The sequence below is a fragment of the Tribolium castaneum genome, chromosome 8 (genome assembly GCF_031307605.1).
Source record: "Tribolium castaneum strain GA2 chromosome 8, icTriCast1.1, whole genome shotgun sequence".
Lineage (NCBI taxonomy): Eukaryota > Metazoa > Arthropoda > Insecta > Coleoptera > Tenebrionidae > Tribolium > Tribolium castaneum.
This window is the reverse complement of record NC_087401.1, coordinates 14806073-14823356: the sequence shown is the minus strand read 5'-3', so window position 1 is coordinate 14823356 and position 17284 is coordinate 14806073. Positions and strand designations below refer to the sequence as shown.

Genomic DNA, 17284 nt, shown 5'->3' with positions numbered 1-17284 from the left:
TGCACAGACAGCACAGATGGAAGAATTTTACCCAACATGACACGATCACATTTAATGTTAAAGATATTTATTAAATCCATTAAGTTTACGAAACTAATAGTCGTCACCGAATCGATGATAAAGACATAGGTCTGGCACCTTATGTTTGCAACTTCTGTCTATGGGAGTCTCCTCGCAGTGTGACTCACTTGCGGTTCGATCTCAAAAAACTCACTTTTGGGATAAACGCACCTATCTACGTAAACCTTCTGGAGCTCATTACTACGTTATATTTTTGGAGATCATGTTGTTCCTAACCGATAGTAGGCAATAGTCTAACCTAAAGACGACACTTTGATCCACTATAATAATAAAAATTAACGTGATATTATAAAAAATAAACTCAAATTAAAATCAACAAAAATGGCGATTCAAGTAAAAAGTGAGTGAAAATAAAAATTATTTTTCTAATGTTATTTTCAATTTGCATAAGAAAATTCATAGTGTACGGTCATCAGGGCACTCAGAGGAATCGTTTGGTGTAAGTTTCAGCTTGAAAATCCAGAAGTAGTTAAAGTAAAAAATTACCAAGTTATACTTTATGTTTTATTACGTGGTAAAGTTAACAACACACGTTAACATACCCTTTATAAACGTTTAAACACCCTTTTTCATGAAAAGGTTGACACGAGAAGTGCATTTTTCAATAAATCTCACTGAAATTTATGTCGTTGACTCAAGGTAGATTTGTCTGTCCTTAAACATGTTCAATAATAATTAATAGCGCTCTAGAAGAGCAGGAAAGCACACAAAAAACATTAAAGTTAAAATTTAACACTTCAGAAGAGAGCATAATACACCCTAACCCTACTTTCTGAACTTTTGTCCTTATCTGGCAATAGCACATAATAAAGGTAGAGATTTCGACCCTAAATATCCTATCATAACGCTCTGAAAGGGCAGAGATGGAGACAAAATTCATAAAAGTGTAAATTTTGTCATTTTCGGGTGACAACATAACCCTACTTTTGGAACCTACCGAATTTTCAACAAAACGAAACAAACAAACAATGTGGCTATACGCATTGCGATACCACTAATTTTCGCACCAAAATTTCACATTGCCAGTTTCTGTTTAAATAAAAACATGCATTTTTATTTTTCCATTGACTGCATGCGAAACTTTTATAATTTTAGACGTTTATAGGCAAATACATTTGTCATAATTAATTTTTTTAGATCAATGCTGTTCTATTTTAAATAATTCTGTGTATGAATGTTTCTAAATTTGACGAATTTTTCCACTGAATATTTCTGGTAATGACCTGTTTTAGACGTAGTGACGTCACATCCGTGACGTGTCCCGAGGTTAGGTGTGCGGCGCAGGCGGCGAGAGCGCTTCAGTCGACAGCGAGCAATGGCACGGGTCAGATCATGAGCGGGAAGCAGGAGGCAAGGCCAGGCGAGGTGAGTCTGGTCGGTTTATTTAAATTATTGTGTATTGTGCGGTTTCTTTCAATTTATTCAGTTTGTTACTTGCCGTTGTCGCGAACGGACGTGTGCTCAAGCAAATCTAAATTTTCCGGTTTAAATTTTCAATTCGGTGACTAGTGATCGCGTTTGAGTGACACATTTTAAATACAGTAAATAAAATTATAATCAAACACTCAAATAATTAATTGCCACGTAATAATTTTGTCTTTAATTTCAATGAATGAAAGTGGCTTGCTCAAAATTTAATGCAAATAAACATTTTTTTTTGGTTTCATTTTTATTATTATTTTTTTTAATGCTACAAACGGTAGCCAACGTGGAAGCGATATGAAGGTAGGTGTATTTTATTGCTATGTCGTATTTATTTATTTCACAAACCAATAATTTCATAAAACTTAATTGCAATTAAAATCTTTAAATTCGGTGTTGAATAGTGATATTTTGAGTGACACATTTTAAATACAGTAACTATAAATAAAATAAAACACTAAAATAATTTATTGCCACGTAATTTTGCCTTTAATTTCAATGAATGAAAGTGGCTTGCTCAAAATTTAATGCAAATAAAAATATTTTTTTTATTTCATTTTTATTATTACTATTTTTTTTAATGCTACAAACGGTAGCCAACGTGGAAGCGATATGAAGGTAAGTGCATTTATTTACTGAGGTATTGAATTTGATTAGAATTTTTATTGCCACAAATTGAAACGTATTGTGTATTTTTTATTTTGTTTAATATTGACAAACGTTGCTTGTTGTAATTTTCATGCAAATAAAGATTTTTTATTGGTGTTGTTTTTAATTTTTTTTAATGCTACAAACGGTAGCCAACGTGGAAGCGATATGAAGGTAGGTGTATTTTATTGCTGTGTCGTATTTATTTATTTCAAAAAACCAATAATTTCATAAAACTTAATTGCAATTAAAATCTTTAAATGCGGTATTGAAAAGTGATATTTTGAGTGACACATTTTAAATACAGTAACTATAAATAAAATAAACCACTCAAATAATTTATTGCCACGAAATTTTGCCTTTAATTTCAATGAATGAAAGTGGCTTGCTCAAAATTTAATGCAAATAAACATTTTTTTTTTATTTCATTTATATTATTATTATTTTTTTAATGCTACAAACGGTAGCCAACGTGGAAGCGATATGAAGGTAGGTGTATTTTATTGCTATGTCGTATTTATTTATTTCACAAACCAATAATTTCATAAAACTTAATTGCAATTAAAATCTTTAAATGCGGTATTGAAAAGTGATATTTTGAGTGACACATTTTAAATACAGTAACTATAAATAAAATAAACCACTCAAATAATTTATTGCCACGAAATTTTGCCTTTAATTTCAATGAATGAAAGTGGCTTGCTCAAAATTTAATGCAAATAAACATTTTTTTTTATTTCATTTTTATTATTATTATTTTTTTAATGCTACAAACGGTAGCCAACGTGGAAGCGATATGAAGGTAAGTGCATTTATTTACTGAGGTATTGAATTTGATTAGAATTTTTATTGCCACAAATTGAAACGTATTGTGTATTTTTTATTTTGTTTAATATTGACAAACGTTGCTTGTTGTAATTTTCATGCAAATAAAGATTTTTTATTGGTGTTGTTTTTAATTTTTTTTAATGCTACAAACGGTAGCCAACGTGGAAGCGATATGAAGGTAGGTGTATTTTATTGCTGTGTCGTATTTATTTATTTCAAAAAACCAATAATTTCATAAAACTTAATTGCAATTAAAATCTTTAAATGCGGTATTGAAAAGTGATATTTTGAGTGACACATTTTAAATACAGTAACTATAAATAAAATAAACCACTCAAATAATTTATTGCCACGAAATTTTGCCTTTAATTTCAATGAATGAAAGTGGCTTGCTCAAAATTTAATGCAAATAAACATTTTTTTTTTATTTCATTTATATTATTATTATTTTTTTAATGCTACAAACGGTAGCCAACGTGGAAGCGATATGAAGGTAAGTGCATTTATTTACTGAGGTATTGAATTTGATTAGAATTTTTATTGCCACAAATTGAAACGTATTGTGTATTTTTTATTTTGTTTAATATTGACAAACGTTGCTTGTTGTAATTTTCATGCAAATAAAGATTTTTTATTGGTGTTGTTTTTAATTTTTTTTAATGCTACAAACGGTAGCCAACGTGGAAGCGATATGAAGGTAGGTGTATTTTATTGCTGTGTCGTATTTATTTATTTCAAAAAAACAATAATTTCATAAAACTTAATTGCAATTAAAATCTTTAAATGTGGTATTGAAAAGTGATATTTTGAGTGACACATTTTAAATACAGTAACTATAAATAAAATAAACCACTCAAATAATTTATTGCCACGTAGTTTTGCCTTTAATTTCAATGAATGAAAGTGGCTTGCTCAAAATTTAATGCAAATAAACATTTTTTTTGGTTTCATTTTTATTATTATTTTTTTTAATGCTACAAACGGTAGCCAACGTGGAAGCGATATAAAGGTAGGTGTATTTTATTGCTGTGTCGTATTTATTTATTTCAAAAAAACAATAATTTCATAAAACTTAATTGCAATTAAAATCTTTAAATGTGGTATTGAAAAGTGATATTTTGAGTGACACATTTTAAATACAGTAACTATAAATAAAATAAACCACTCAAATAATTTATTGCCACGTAGTTTTGCCTTTAATTTCAATGAATGAAAGTGGCTTGCTCAAAATTTAATGCAAATAAACATTTTTTTTTTATTTCATTTTTATTATTATTATTTTTTTTAATGCTACAAACGGTAGCCAACGTGGAAGCGATATGAAGGTAGGTGTATTTTATTGCTGTGTCGTATTTATTTATTTCAAAAAAACAATAATTTCATAAAACTAAATTGCAATTAAAATCTTTAAATGCGGTATTGAAAAGTGATATTTTGAGTGACACATTTTAAATACAGTAACTATAAATAAAATAAACCACTCAAATAATTTATTGCCACGAAATTTTGCCTTTAATTTCAATGAATGAAAGTGGCTTGCTCAAAATTTAATGCAAATAAACATTTTTTTTTATTTCATTTTTATTATTATTATTTTTTTTAATGCTACAAACGGTAGCCAACGTGGAAGCGATATGAAGGTAGGTGTATTTTATTGCTGTGTCGTATTTATTTATTTCACAAACTAATAATTTCATAAAACTCAAATTTGTGAAATTTGTGACGTTTGTGAAATTTTTACTTGTCAGCCGCGCATCGGCACCACGTTTTTCTTCAATAATCTGAAATTTTAAATCCGCCAATAGGATTTCTTTTTCCCGTAAAACACTAGGGCCATCTATCCGCATCATCAGTAAAACCTAATTCAGTGAGGGCTCGATTTGGCTATATCAGTTCGGGATGCCTGCACATGTCCCACGTTACCAATTTTCCGAATTCCCTATTTTTTTAACTAGATTTTTATGCAATTAGATATACGTGTATCAGAAATTGCGCTAAATCGGTTTAGTTTTTTTCTATTTTTTTTAAAGGCGAGGCCGTTTATTTTTACAAATGGGTACAGATTGTCTTTAATTGTTTATTATTACGCAATTCTAGAATATTACGTTGAAAAATGATTTTTTTTCTAAATTTGATTTGATTTAATCGTTTATTTTCTTTTGTGGAATAATAATTTAGTCAACTGTCTCCGGAAATGGTAAATTTTCAACAGGAGATCATTATTTAAACACTTTTTTCAAAATTACGTATTAGTCAGTGGACAATAAAGGAATAAGAGTAGTTTTTTGTCCACTGCAGACGCTGGGCATGTTTGCGGTAAACAAGTTAAATAAACAAATTGTTATTATAGTGTGAATAATACGAACATAACAATAAATAATTATTTAATACGTTAAGTGTAAAACACGAAATAAATTTGAAAGGATTTTCAATGCCCACAAAAAATTTGCAAGCAATTTAATTTTAATTAATTAAGTAATAAAAAATTTAATGCAACAAGCAATTTAATTTTGTATGAAATTTAAAAAAACAAGTGATAATTTTTATAAATAATATTCACTGTCATCGTGACCATTGATTAAGTAATAACGTTTTTCATTCGTAAAAAACAGACTTTTATAGTCTCTTATGAACCACTTAGGCGATTTTCATTTATTTATTAGTACAAATACTTTATCGTTTACCTTGAAAGATTATAAGGTAATTAGGTAATAATTGAAACGAAATTGGTCTAAAAATGTATTCAAAAAATAACTCAATAATAAACCCCCAGATTTTTGAAAAATTTTATTGAACAAACTGTATACGATATAAAAAATTAATTACACCACGGGTAGTCGCTCGATTTGTACTCGGTGAGCGGCAGATCATACATAAACGGGAACAATTTTTTATTTTTTCCACTGAGAGTAGTTTCGATTTCAAAATATTCCTCATCGAAAAACTTCGGCAAAAACATGACCCCCGCCTCGTAACTCCTCACATACGCCCCCTTGTCCTTCTGTAAATTTCCACCCCACGCCGACTTTGATAAATTGGCACTCGTGATGAAAAACCACGCCAACTTGGACAAACATGGCGAGACGCGACAGTAGGTTTTAATGTGTGGCATTGCGCGACTTCGCCCCAACTTATCCGCCTTCCATTGGCTGTAAAAACCAATTAATAAAAAAATATATTCACCCGAAATAAGACACTAACTGTAAATAACTCTGCAGCCAGCGCTGCTTCTCATTTGTTTGTTTCGAGTACGGCAGACAACCCCCACTTTCGGCCCCGAAATACCCATTCATCACGTTATCAACACTCGGGAAAATAATACTAAGCGTTGCGTTCGAATTCGAAACTAGTTGGGTTTGTTTGTGGCCGGAAAGACTGCGCAAAAGTGTGCTCCGGAGCCACTCGGCCGGGGATTTCCCCATCGAGCCGATGCTCGACGCTTGGGCGATAATCCCCCAGGAGAGGGGGCCCTCACTGTCGGGCCCTGTCTTGGCAGGGAGGCTACAATGCCGCGACAGTAAATCACCGACGTGGTGGACGTGACTCCCTTGCGTCCCCGGGTAGTGTTTCCCCGGGACGGAAGTCACGAGAAACACCCGAACGGCGCTAAAATCCGCCCTTTTGACATAGTCAATCCATGGCTTTAACACCGGCAAATTGTAATGTTTCAGGTAGTTTAGGAGACTCGACTTGAACCCGGTCGGGGATTCACCGGATTTTTCCGTCGCGGTTTCGGGCAGTTGCGGACAGGGGGGACTTAACCAGAGCCTGAAATTTTAAGGTAAGATAATATTAAGTTGGTCGGTGTTTACCCTTGATTGTAATGATTCCAGTCCTCGTAGTATAAATTTGCAGTTGAGATAACAACACGAAGGGAATTATCTTCGTAAAAATAAATCCCGATTTTGCTAAAAAAAACGTTTTTTGTGTCACAATCAAAGGAAAACACTCACGAATGGTGGCACCCGAACGGGTCTTTCATTTTGACGTAATGGTGGCTCACGTTTGGTAGAAATTTCTCGATGAATTCTTTCATTTTCGGGAACTCGTCCCCGTATAAAATCGTTAGCGGTTTTTTCCTGAAATCTAATTAAATGCGTCGTTTTTTTGGGGGCCCCCTTACCCCAAATTACGCTCCCTGTACCGCTCCATCAACCACATAATATCAATCATGAAATTAATCTGTAACGAACATTTTAATTCACCCAAACTGGGGCACAACAGATCGGTAAAGGTGATCGAAGTCGGGTGTTTGAGCGTTTCTGCCGACTCAGGAATTGTCGTAAAAAACAGGTTATAAGGGGCTGCGTTTTGCAATTTTTCGAGCATAGTCCCCGGTTTTGTGGTATTGGTAACACTGGACGAGCTAGTGCTAGGCTTAACGTCCGGTTTGATGTTCAATAAGGGGCGCAAAATGTCCACTTGTTCCAAATAAACAGACTTGTCCAAAGGAAAGTCTAGCGGTATTTCAGGTTTAGCCATTTCGAGTAATTTTATTACTAGAATATCGGAAGTTGGTATCAGGGGGTCACAACCGGGGCGACTTACAATGGGGGTGTTCATATTCGCGGAAATGGTGCGGGTTCCGCCGGTAGCACTTGGGGCCATGGGGGCACGCCTCATGCTTGGGTTTTTTGCTAGGGCCGCCTGAAACAAACACTTGGCATTGGGGGGGCACAAAGGGGGCGAACATACCGGTATTTTCCGCCTTACGCTTCAAAAATGCGTCCATTTCGGGTTTAAAAAAGTGGGGTTGGAATTTTGAACGTTTGGGAATTTAGTCAGGCGTGGGTTGGCACCTTGAAAGCTTTTTTTTTTCAATTTCTTGTAATTATAAAATTGTAATCACTGCAAAAAATCGTGCAGGCCGCGTGAAATAACACGATTATTGTCCAATTTTGATGTTAAAACGCGTGGATGATGTATTATTACAATTTTTAATCAAGGTCTGGGGATTGTGTGGACGTTGGGTTGGTATCTTAGAATTCAAAATGGCCTCGTTTTTTCACATTAAATATTTTTTATTAAATATTACACCGTACAAATGCCTTATTAGGGGGCCTTGGTGCCCCCCTTCCGCGTTCCCTATGTCTTCTTCCACGAGTAGTACATCTCCAAGGGCTTATTCACCTTCCAGTACTTGTCGTTGACTTGCCCCAAAGTCTGGTTCCCGTTCAACTGCACGTACTGTCCAGCCGTTGGCGAGATATAAATACAAAAATTAAGCAAACTATGCGTCGTCGGTAATTGCGAATCCAAATCGAGCGTTAGCCTCATCGCTAGATACTTATGCAAATGGTCAACAGTGGCATTTGCCGTTGTCTTAATATATCTGATTGAGTTCTCCTTCAAAGCCTTAACAAGGGGGTTATCACCGGACATTTCCGTCGGGTGTGGCTTAAAAACGAGCTCGATCTCATTCAAAGTCATGGGTTCCGAGGGGCCCTCGCCCTCCGTGTCCGTCTGCTCGGTGCGCTCACTCGACTCGCTCTCCTCGCTTCGTTCGGACGTGAGCGTGCTTTTGGGGCGCTTTATCGACTTGCTGATCGAGCTGACGTTGGACGAGACGGGACTAGGCGGCTGCGACGGGGTGCTGCGCCCCGACGGCGCGGGGCTCCCGTTGTTCACGACGCCGGGCGCGGGCTGCGGGGCCCCGACTGTGTTTTCATTCGGAGGCACGGGATTTTCGGGGTTTTCCCCTTGATTTCGCTCAACTTCGTTGTTTTTGCGCGAGCGGTTGGGGCGGTTTTGTGACTGGATTTTGATGCCTTCGGTGATTGAGTTGACTAAAGCGGCCTGTGAGTGGCTTTTGTTCAGCTTGGCCAGGACTCGCTCCTGGTGGGCTTCGTATTCGTCGCGACTGGGGTAGATTTTCGAGATGAGGAGGTCGAAGTTGGGGTCGGGGCGCAGCGAGCGCTTCGAGACGAGTTTCTTGCGACAGGTGGGGCACTCCTTGTTCCCTGAGCGCAGGGCTGTGATTATGCAGTCGGAGCAGAAGCGGTGGAGGCATTCTTTCGTCGTCATGGTCTTCTTGAGCATGTCGAGGCAGATGGGGCACATGAGCTCGCTGTGGAGGCTGCGGGGGGACACGGCGATCTCGGTGTTGTCGGTTATGACGTCCTGGGGGGTGCGGTGGAGCTCGTAAAGGGACAATTCCCATGTTTTGTTTAGTCCGATTTGCTCGGACGTCGTCATTTTGACACTAGGGAGAAATGGCAACAAGCGAATTGCCAACCGCGGAACGGGAACTAACCATGGAACACGCACTAATAGCGAAACCACGAAATTAAATCATTATCACGCATCATATTTACATTATTTAATGCGTTTTAGTAATATTTGGGTCCTCTAATTGTAATAATGCCCACAAATTGCGATATAAAAGAATTAATTGTGTGATCGGGAGCACCAACCATGCGGTACAAAAATCGCAAGTTTTTTTGACAATTGATTTATAGGTTAGGCAATTTAAAACCAAAGTCTTACAACCAAAGTTCTCACAATTGTCTTAATAATGCGATTGTGACCAGAGATAAGTGATGGCACAGGTGAGGTGAGGGTTGGCACTGCTTTGCCCCTAATTTTGTGACTTCAGGCGCCTAAATGGCTGATATTAAGTTCCCAAGCAAGCAAATTGAAAAATTCAATGATAGGATCGAGAATTGTTTGGAGGATGCGGCTTGTCGAAGTGTCTTAGAATTCTACCTCAAAACAGTCATGGGAATTGCAAATTTGAACAATATTTTGAAGTTATGGAACAAGGCTAATGCTTCCTTTGATGATGATATTTTTGATTTTATTGATGAAGTTGATGATTTTCAAGATGGGCCTTTGTTGACTTTATCTGAGTCACATTTGAAAGTTGCGTACGTGAAAAATGAGTGTTGTCGGTTGTTCAATAAAGCCAATATTCACCAAAGATTCATCCAATATTTGATAGATAAACATCAGCAATAGTTATGTTTGTACTTAAACATCACTGTCGATATTTTGTAACAAGGTGCAGCTTTTTCGTGTTAATATAACATAGTTTTTGTTATTTGTGTTCTTGCTGGTTCTTACGTAATATTTACCCTTCCATTCCTATGATCCAAAAAATCCTTTACAGCCATTCCAGAAAGTTCAATTTTTTTGCTCAAATTTCCTGAGTTAAAAATACACTTACCTTGAAAGTGATGAAAAAAAATTTTTTTTTTAAATTTCTCGATAACTCTAATAGTTTTGCCGTAATTGGCGGTTGAAAATTGAAAAAAAGTGAAAATGGAAACCTTTTTTTGCGTTTTTCTCGGAAACTGTAAGACTTAGAGCAACGAACAAAAAACCATCTGATAGCGCTTAATTTTATCTATTTTTTCAATCAAACCCGGAGTCGCTCCGGGCAACGGTTCCGGCTACAGAGGCGATCAAAGTTTCTTACTAAAAAAATTCATAAAAAAAAAACTAAAAGTCGTAGAGCACTGCGGTTTGTTCCATTGAATTCTACGGCTCATTTTACATATTATATCAATTTTTCACAGGAATTAAAAATTTAAAATTTTTTGCCTAAATTTAGGGTAGCCATTTGTCATAGTGGAAAATTTTATTCAATAAAAAAATTCATAACTCGAAAACTAAAAGTCGTAGAGCAACGCGGTTTGTTCCATTGGATTCAGCGGCTTTTTTTCTGTATTATACCAACTTTTCACGAGATTTAAAATTTTCAAATTTTTTGCTCAAATTTCCTGAGTAATAAATTTGTGCCTACACTTACCTTCAAAGTGATGAAAAAAATTTTTTTTTTAAATTCACTCCACCAAATTTTTATGGACTTCTTTATGTCTTAACAACCCACAAAAGTTGTTTTTAGTCCACAAAAAGTCCATATGTTCGATTTTTTGATGTTTGATTTTTTCAATTTTCTTCGCAGTTTTGGTCGATTTTGGGTACCCGGAACTTTTGTCGAGCAATAGCTCCGGAACTATCAGAGATAACCCCATGAAGTGTATTATCGTTGGAAAGCTCTTTAAATTATCTATCTTTTTCAAAAAAAATTAGTGTTCTCCGACTAATAGTTTTCGAGCAAATTGGAGAAAAATGCAAAAATTGGTAAAATTTTAAAAAATTCATAACTAAAAAACTATTGGGAATTTGGCAATTTTCTCGATGCTAATCGATTCCCCACATCATTTTGCATAGGTGAGGATCAAAACAGTTCCACTTTTTCGAATAGTTTAGTCGTAATTGGGAAAATAAAAAAAATTAAAAAAAAGTTAACACCCCCCCCCTTAAAATCGGTCAATTTTTAAAGTGTCTCTAAATCAAATAAAACCGATTCTATCTTATAGATTTTGATGTGCTCTTTCCGATCAAAAAAACCGTTTTCTCCTAACTCTTTTAGTTTGGCCGTAATCGGCGTTTGAAAATTGAAAATTTTTTTGCGAGATATCGCCTTGAGTCCTATGCCATTTTGTAGAGTTTTTTATTCCGGTTATCCTCCATTTTTCCGTTTCTCGATAACTCTAATAGTTTCGCTGTAATTGGCGGTTGAAAATTGAAAAAAAGTGAAAATGGAAACCTTTTTTTGCGTTTTTCTCGGAAACTGTAAGACTTAGAGCAACGAACAAAAAACCATCTGATAGCGCTTAATTTTATCTATTTTTTCGACCAAACCCGGAGCCGCTCCGGGCAACGGTTCCGGCTACAGAGGCGATCAAAGTTTTTCAACAAAAAAATTCATAAAAAAAAAACTAAAAGTCGTAGAGCACTGCGGTTTGTTCCATTGAATTCTACGGCTCATTTTACATATTATATCAATTTTTCACAGGAATTAAAAATTTTAAATTTTTTGCCTAAATTTAGGGTAGCCATTTGTCATAGTGGAAAATTTTATTCAATAAAAAAATTCATAACTCGAAAACTAAAAGTCGTAGAGCAACGCGGTTTATTCCATTGGATTCAGCGGCTTTTTTTCTGTATTATATCAACTTTTCACGAGATTTAAAATTTTCAAATTTTTTGCTCAAATTTCCTGAGTTATAAATTTGTGCCTACACTTACCTTCAAAGTGATGAAAAAAATTTTTTTTTTAAATTCACTCCACCAAATTTTTATGGACTTCTTTATGTCTTAACAACCCACAAAAGTTGTTTTTAGTCCACAAAAAGTCCATATGTTCGATTTTTTGATGTTTGATTTTTTCAATTTTTTTCGCGATTTTGGCCGATTTCCGGTACCCGGAACATTTCTCGAGCAATAGCTCCGGAACTATCAGAGATAACCCCATGAAGTGTATTATCGTTGGAAAGCTCTTTAAATTATCTATCTTTTTCAAAAAAAACTAGTGTTCTCCGACTAATAGTTTTCGAGCAAATTGGAGAAAAATGCAAAAATTGGTAAAATTTTAAAAAATTCATAACTAAAAAACTATTGGGAATTTGGCAATTTTCTCGATGCCAATCGATTCCCCAGATCATTTTGCATAGGTGAGGATCAAAACAGTTCCACTTTTTCGAATAGTTTAGTCGTAATTGGGAAAATAAAAAAAATTAAAAAAAAGTTAACACCCCCCCCCTTAAAATCGGTCAATTTTTAAAGTGTCTCTAAATCAAATAAAACCGATTCTATCTTATAGATTTTGATGTGCTCTTTCCGATCAAAAAAACCGTTTTCTCCTAACTCTTTTAGTTTGGCCGTAATCGGCGTTTGAAAATTGAAAATTTTTTTGCGAGATATTGCCTTGAGTCCTATGCCATTTTGTAGAGTTTTTTATTCCGGTTGTCCTCCATTTTTCCGTTTCTCGATAACTCTAATAGTTTCGCTGTAATTGGCGGTTGAAAATTGAAAAAAAGTGAAAATGGAAACCTTTTTTTGCGTTTTTCTCGGAAACTGTAAGACTTAGAGCAACGAACAAAAAACCATCTGATAGCGCTTAATTTTATCTATTTTTTCGACCAAACCCGGAGCCGCTCCGGGCAACGGTTCCGGCTACAGAGGCGATCAAAGTTTTTCAACAAAAAAATTCATTAAAAAAAAACTAAAAGTCGTAGAGCACTGCGGTTTGTTCCATTGAATTCTACGGCTCATTTTACATATTATATCAATTTTTCACAGGAATTAAAAATTTTAAATTTTTTGCCTAAATTTAGGGTAGCCATTTGTCATAGTGGAAAATTTTATTCAATAAAAAAATTCATAACTCGAAAACTAAAAGTCGTAGAGCAACGCGGTTTATTCCATTGGATTCAGCGGCTTTTTTTCTGTATTATATCAACTTTTCACGAGATTTAAAATTTTCAAATTTTTTGCTCAAATTTCCTGAGTTATAAATTTGTGCCTACACTTACCTTCAAAGTGATGAAAAAAATTTTTTTTTTAAATTCACTCCACCAAATTTTTATGGACTTCTTTATGTCTTAACAACCCACAAAAGTTGTTTTTAGTCCACAAAAAGTCCATATGTTCGATTTTTTGATGTTTGATTTTTTCAATTTTTTTCGCGATTTTGGCCGATTTCCGGTACCCGGAACATTTCTCGAGCAATAGCTCCGGAACTATCAGAGATAACCCCATGAAGTGTATTATCGTTGGAAAGCTCTTTAAATTATCTATCTTTTTCAAAAAAAACTAGTGTTCTCCGACTAATAGTTTTCGAGCAAATTGGAGAAAAATGCAAAAATTGGTAAAATTTTAAAAAATTCATAACTAAAAAACTATTGGGAATTTGGCAATTTTCTCGATGCCAATCGATTCCCCAGATCATTTTGCATAGGTGAGGATCAAAACAGTTCCACTTTTTCGAATAGTTTAGTCGTAATTGGGAAAATAAAAAAAATTAAAAAAAAGTTAACACCCCCCCCCTTAAAATCGGTCAATTTTTAAAGTGTCTCTAAATCAAATAAAACCGATTCTATCTTATAGATTTTGATGTGCTCTTTCCGATCAAAAAAACCGTTTTCTCCTAACTCTTTTAGTTTGGCCGTAATCGGCGTTTGAAAATTGAAAATTTTTTTGCGAGATATTGCCTTGAGTCCTATGCCATTTTGTAGAGTTTTTTATTCCGGTTGTCCTCCATTTTTCCGTTTCTCGATAACTCTAATAGTTTCGCTGTAATTGGCGGTTGAAAATTGAAAAAAAGTGAAAATGGAAACCTTTTTTTGCGTTTTTCTCGGAAACTGTAAGACTTAGAGCAACGAACAAAAAACTATCAGATAGCGCTTAATTTTATCTATTTTTTCAACTAAACCCGGAGCCGCTACGGGCAACGGTTCCGGCTACAGAGGCGATCAAAGTTTTTCACCAAAAAAATTCATTAAAAAAAAACTAAAAGTCGTAGAGCACTGCGGTTTGTTCCATTGAATTCTACGGCTCATTTTACATATTATATCAATTTTTCACAGGAATTAAAAATTTAAATTTTTTTGCCTAAATTTAGGGTAGCCATAGTGTCATAGTGGAAAATATTATTCAATAAAAAAATTCATAACTCGAAAACTAAAAGTCATAGAGCAACGCGGTTTGTTCCATTGGATTCAGCGGCTTTTTTTCTGTATTATACCAACTTTTCACGAGATTTAAAATTTTAAATTTTTTTGCTCAAATTTCCTGAGTAATAAATTTGTACCTACACTTACCTTCAAAGTGATAAAAAAAAATTTTTTTTAAATTTACTCCAGCAAATTTTTAGGGACTTCTTTATGTCTTAATAACCCACAAAAGTTGTTTTTAGTCCACAAAAAGTCCATATGTTCGATTTTTTGATGTTTGATTTTTTCAATTTTCTTCGCAGTTTTGGTCGATTTTGGGTACCCGGAACTTTTGTCGAGCAATAGCTCCGGAACTATCAGAGATAACCCCATGAAGTGTATTATCGTTGGAAAGCTCTTTAAATTATCTATCTTTTTCAAAAAAAACTAGTGTTCTCCGACTAATAGTTTTCGAGCAAATTGGAGAAAAATGCAAAAATTGGTAAAATTTAAAAAATTTTATTCAATAAAAAAATTCATAACTCAAAAACTAAAAGTCGTAGAGCACTGCGGTTTGTTCCATTGGATTCAGCGGTTTATTTTCTGTGTTGAACCAACTTTTAATGGGATTTAAAATTTTGATTTTTTTGCTAAAACTTCCTGAGTAATAATACACTTACCTTCAAGAAAGTGAAAAAATTATTTTTTTTAAACTCGTTCAGTCATAGTTTTTTGGACTTATACATCATCAATATTCAAAAAATTTATTTTTTTTTGTGTCTTACTCAAAAACTGCAATATTTAGCAAAAGTCGTGAGAGGGAAAATAAAACATCACGTAGAAAAAGTGACTTTATTAATACAAAAATGAGTACAAAAATATGACTATGAAATGACGAAACATGCAAAATACAGCTAAAAGGAGCCAAAACAAATTTTCGGACGCGCCAAACAAAATTTAAACTTTGGTCGAACGTAATCGCAGTACCATTTAATCGATGGTCAGCTGCCTAAAACTTCCATCAAGCCCGAACAAGTCCTCGTAATTGGTGGGTTTTCCGGGACGTTTCGACTCATCAGCTTTGATGTTTTCCTGCTCTTTGAACCATGGAGTGTATTCAGCGAGCGTTTTCATCCACTGGTCTGTTAAACTCACAATTAGAAACTCAAAAACCTAGCGAGAAAAAATACCGTTGAAATCGGCCATTTTCCCGGCAGACCCGCCGTACTCCTCCGGGAGGATATCCTTCGGGACGAATTTATACAACGATTCGAGGTCCTGGTGGATGTGGATCCGGTTCCTGATCTTCTCCTTGATGAAGGGCTTGACCCAGTTGATGATGGTGTCAACAATCGCCGAGGCGTTGACCACGTGCACCTCCTTGAGCTTGACCGGGTAGGCTTCCTGGACGCACACCAGGAACTTCTTAACCACCGTGGGCGTTATTTTCGTGAAGTGGTTCATTGAGGCCACGCTAGCGTCCAGAATAAACACGTCTCCCGCCACCCCCACCTCCTCGGCGGCGAGCCGCACGTCCCCGATCATGAGCGCGATCTTCATCGCGTCGGCGATGTTCGGCGTCTCGAAGTCCTTAAGGGTGGCGCGCATGATGGTCACGCGCTTGCCGTCCGGGGTGAGCCCCGGCAATGGGGGCCCTTGGGCGATCTTCACGATCTCCTGCAGCTCGGGCCGGGAAATGTCCCGATTGGTGAAAAACTCGGGAATGGCGGCGCGCATCGTGAAGTACATGTCCAGCTTGCGCTTGCACTTCTCCAAGGAAAACTTGCAGCCGCGCAGGAAGGTCATGATGCGCTGCTCGTCTGTGAAACACCGAAATTGTACGACTGGTTGCCTGCGCTCGCTTTTACTTTCATTGTTGGAGATTTAAAAAGATCGTTACATAACGATTTCTTCAGCAGATTATCCAATTTCATCACTCATGAGCTACGTAACCGCTTACACAAGCGCACTTACCCCAAGTGTCGGGCAGATGGGGCTGTTTCTGGAGCCACTCTTTGATGGCTTGCAAGTCGCTGTCTCGCGTGTTGACATCCTCGTTGAGTTCCTTTCTGATGTGGATTTGTAATTCGGGGCTGGGTTGGACTAGAAGGGCTGACATGGTGCTAAAAGGGGGCACATGGCGGTGGTTTAAAATCATTCATTCATTATTGATTGACACAGGTGTTCGCTCAATAATACAGTCAATCCAAAGACACGTCACGTATTTCTCTCCGCGCGCTCATTTTCTCAGTTTCTGTATTATGCCAACTTTTCACGAGATTTAAAATTTTTAAATTTTTTGCATGAGGCATTTTCTATAGTGGAAAATTTTATTCAACAAAAAAATTCATAACTCGAAAACTAAAAGTCGTAGAGCAATGCGGTTTGTTCCATTGAATTCAGCGGTTCATTTTCTGTATTATACCAACTTTTCACAAGATTTAAAATTTTCAATTTTTTTGCTCAAATATCCTGAGTTAATGAATACACTTACCTTCAAAGAGGTGAAAAAAAAATTTTTTTTAACTAACTCCAGCAAATTTTTATGGACTTCTACATGTCTTAACAACCCACTAAAGTTGTTAAAAGTCCACAAAAAGTCCATTTGATCGATTTTTTGATGTTTGAGTTTTTTAATTTTCGTCGCAATTTTTGTCGATTTTGGGTACCCGGAACTTTTGTCGAGCAATAGCGCCGGAACTATCAGAGATAACCCTATGAAGTGTATTATCGTTGGAAAGCCCTTTGAATTATCTATTTTTTTCAAAAAAGATTATTGTTCTCCGACTAATAGTTTTCGAGCAAATTGCTGCTAAATGCAAAAATTGGTAAAATTTTAAAAAATTCATAACTAAAAAACCATT

At 35.6% G+C, this 17284-nt stretch overlaps 3 protein-coding genes across 5 annotated transcripts in view; all 3 read right to left on the bottom strand.

Annotated features, from left to right (window-relative positions):
* Positions 1–5751: 5751 nt before the first annotated feature.
* Positions 5752–7911, bottom strand: gkt (glaikit). Of its 2 annotated transcripts, none has more exons than XM_008193794.3 (7): positions 7693–7911; positions 7528–7626; positions 7103–7478; positions 6933–7058; positions 6792–6887; positions 6181–6747; positions 5752–6128 (listed from the first exon to the last, which is right to left on the bottom strand). In XM_008193794.3, the coding sequence occupies exons 1-7, from the start codon at positions 7709–7711 to the stop codon at positions 5798–5800; spliced, it is 1614 nt and encodes a 537-aa protein (XP_008192016.1). In that variant the 5' UTR covers positions 7712–7911; the 3' UTR covers positions 5752–5797. The 2 variants fall into 2 exon arrangements, with proteins under 2 accessions (XP_008192016.1, XP_008191977.1); XM_008193755.3 differs by having other exon boundaries at positions 7675–7908.
* A 68-nt stretch (positions 7912–7979) lies between these two features.
* On the bottom strand, positions 7980–9386 carry Sce (Sex combs extra). The gene has a single exon (XM_965471.5). It carries the CDS (start codon positions 9172–9174, stop codon positions 8065–8067), a length of 1110 nt encoding a protein of 369 aa, XP_970564.1. The 5' UTR covers positions 9175–9386; the 3' UTR covers positions 7980–8064.
* Positions 9387–15258: 5872 nt separating this feature from the next.
* Positions 15259–17284, bottom strand: part of LOC662012 (uncharacterized protein) — a 63469-nt gene continuing 61443 nt past the window's right edge. For both annotated transcript variants that reach the window (XM_008196470.3, XM_968139.5), the window contains exons 2-4: positions 16395–16543; positions 15611–16240; positions 15259–15562 (exon numbers count right to left, since the gene is read on the bottom strand). In XM_008196470.3, coding sequence (XP_008194692.1) covers positions 15411–15562; positions 15611–16240; positions 16395–16539 — 927 coding nt within the window. In that variant the 5' untranslated portion in view covers positions 16540–16543 and the 3' untranslated portion in view covers positions 15259–15410. The remainder of the gene's footprint in view (positions 15563–15610; positions 16241–16394; positions 16544–17284) is intronic.

Excerpts from the sequence above, each read along its gene's own strand:
- gkt (XM_008193755.3), bottom strand. The coding sequence starts at position 7,711 with ATGGACGCATTTTTGAAGCGTAAGGCGGAAAATACCG. Across the intron at positions 7,627-7,674 it reads GCGTAAGGCGGAAAATACCG|GCGGCCCTAGCAAAAAACCC; the intron begins GTATGTTCGCCC and ends TGTTTGTTTCAG. Across the intron at positions 6,888-6,932 it reads CCGTTCGGGTGCCACCATTC|CAAAATCGGGATTTATTTTT; the intron begins GTGAGTGTTTTC and ends CGTTTTTTTTAG.
- Sce (XM_965471.5), bottom strand. The coding sequence starts at position 9,174 with ATGACGACGTCCGAGCAAATCGGACTAAACAAAACATGGGAATTGTCC.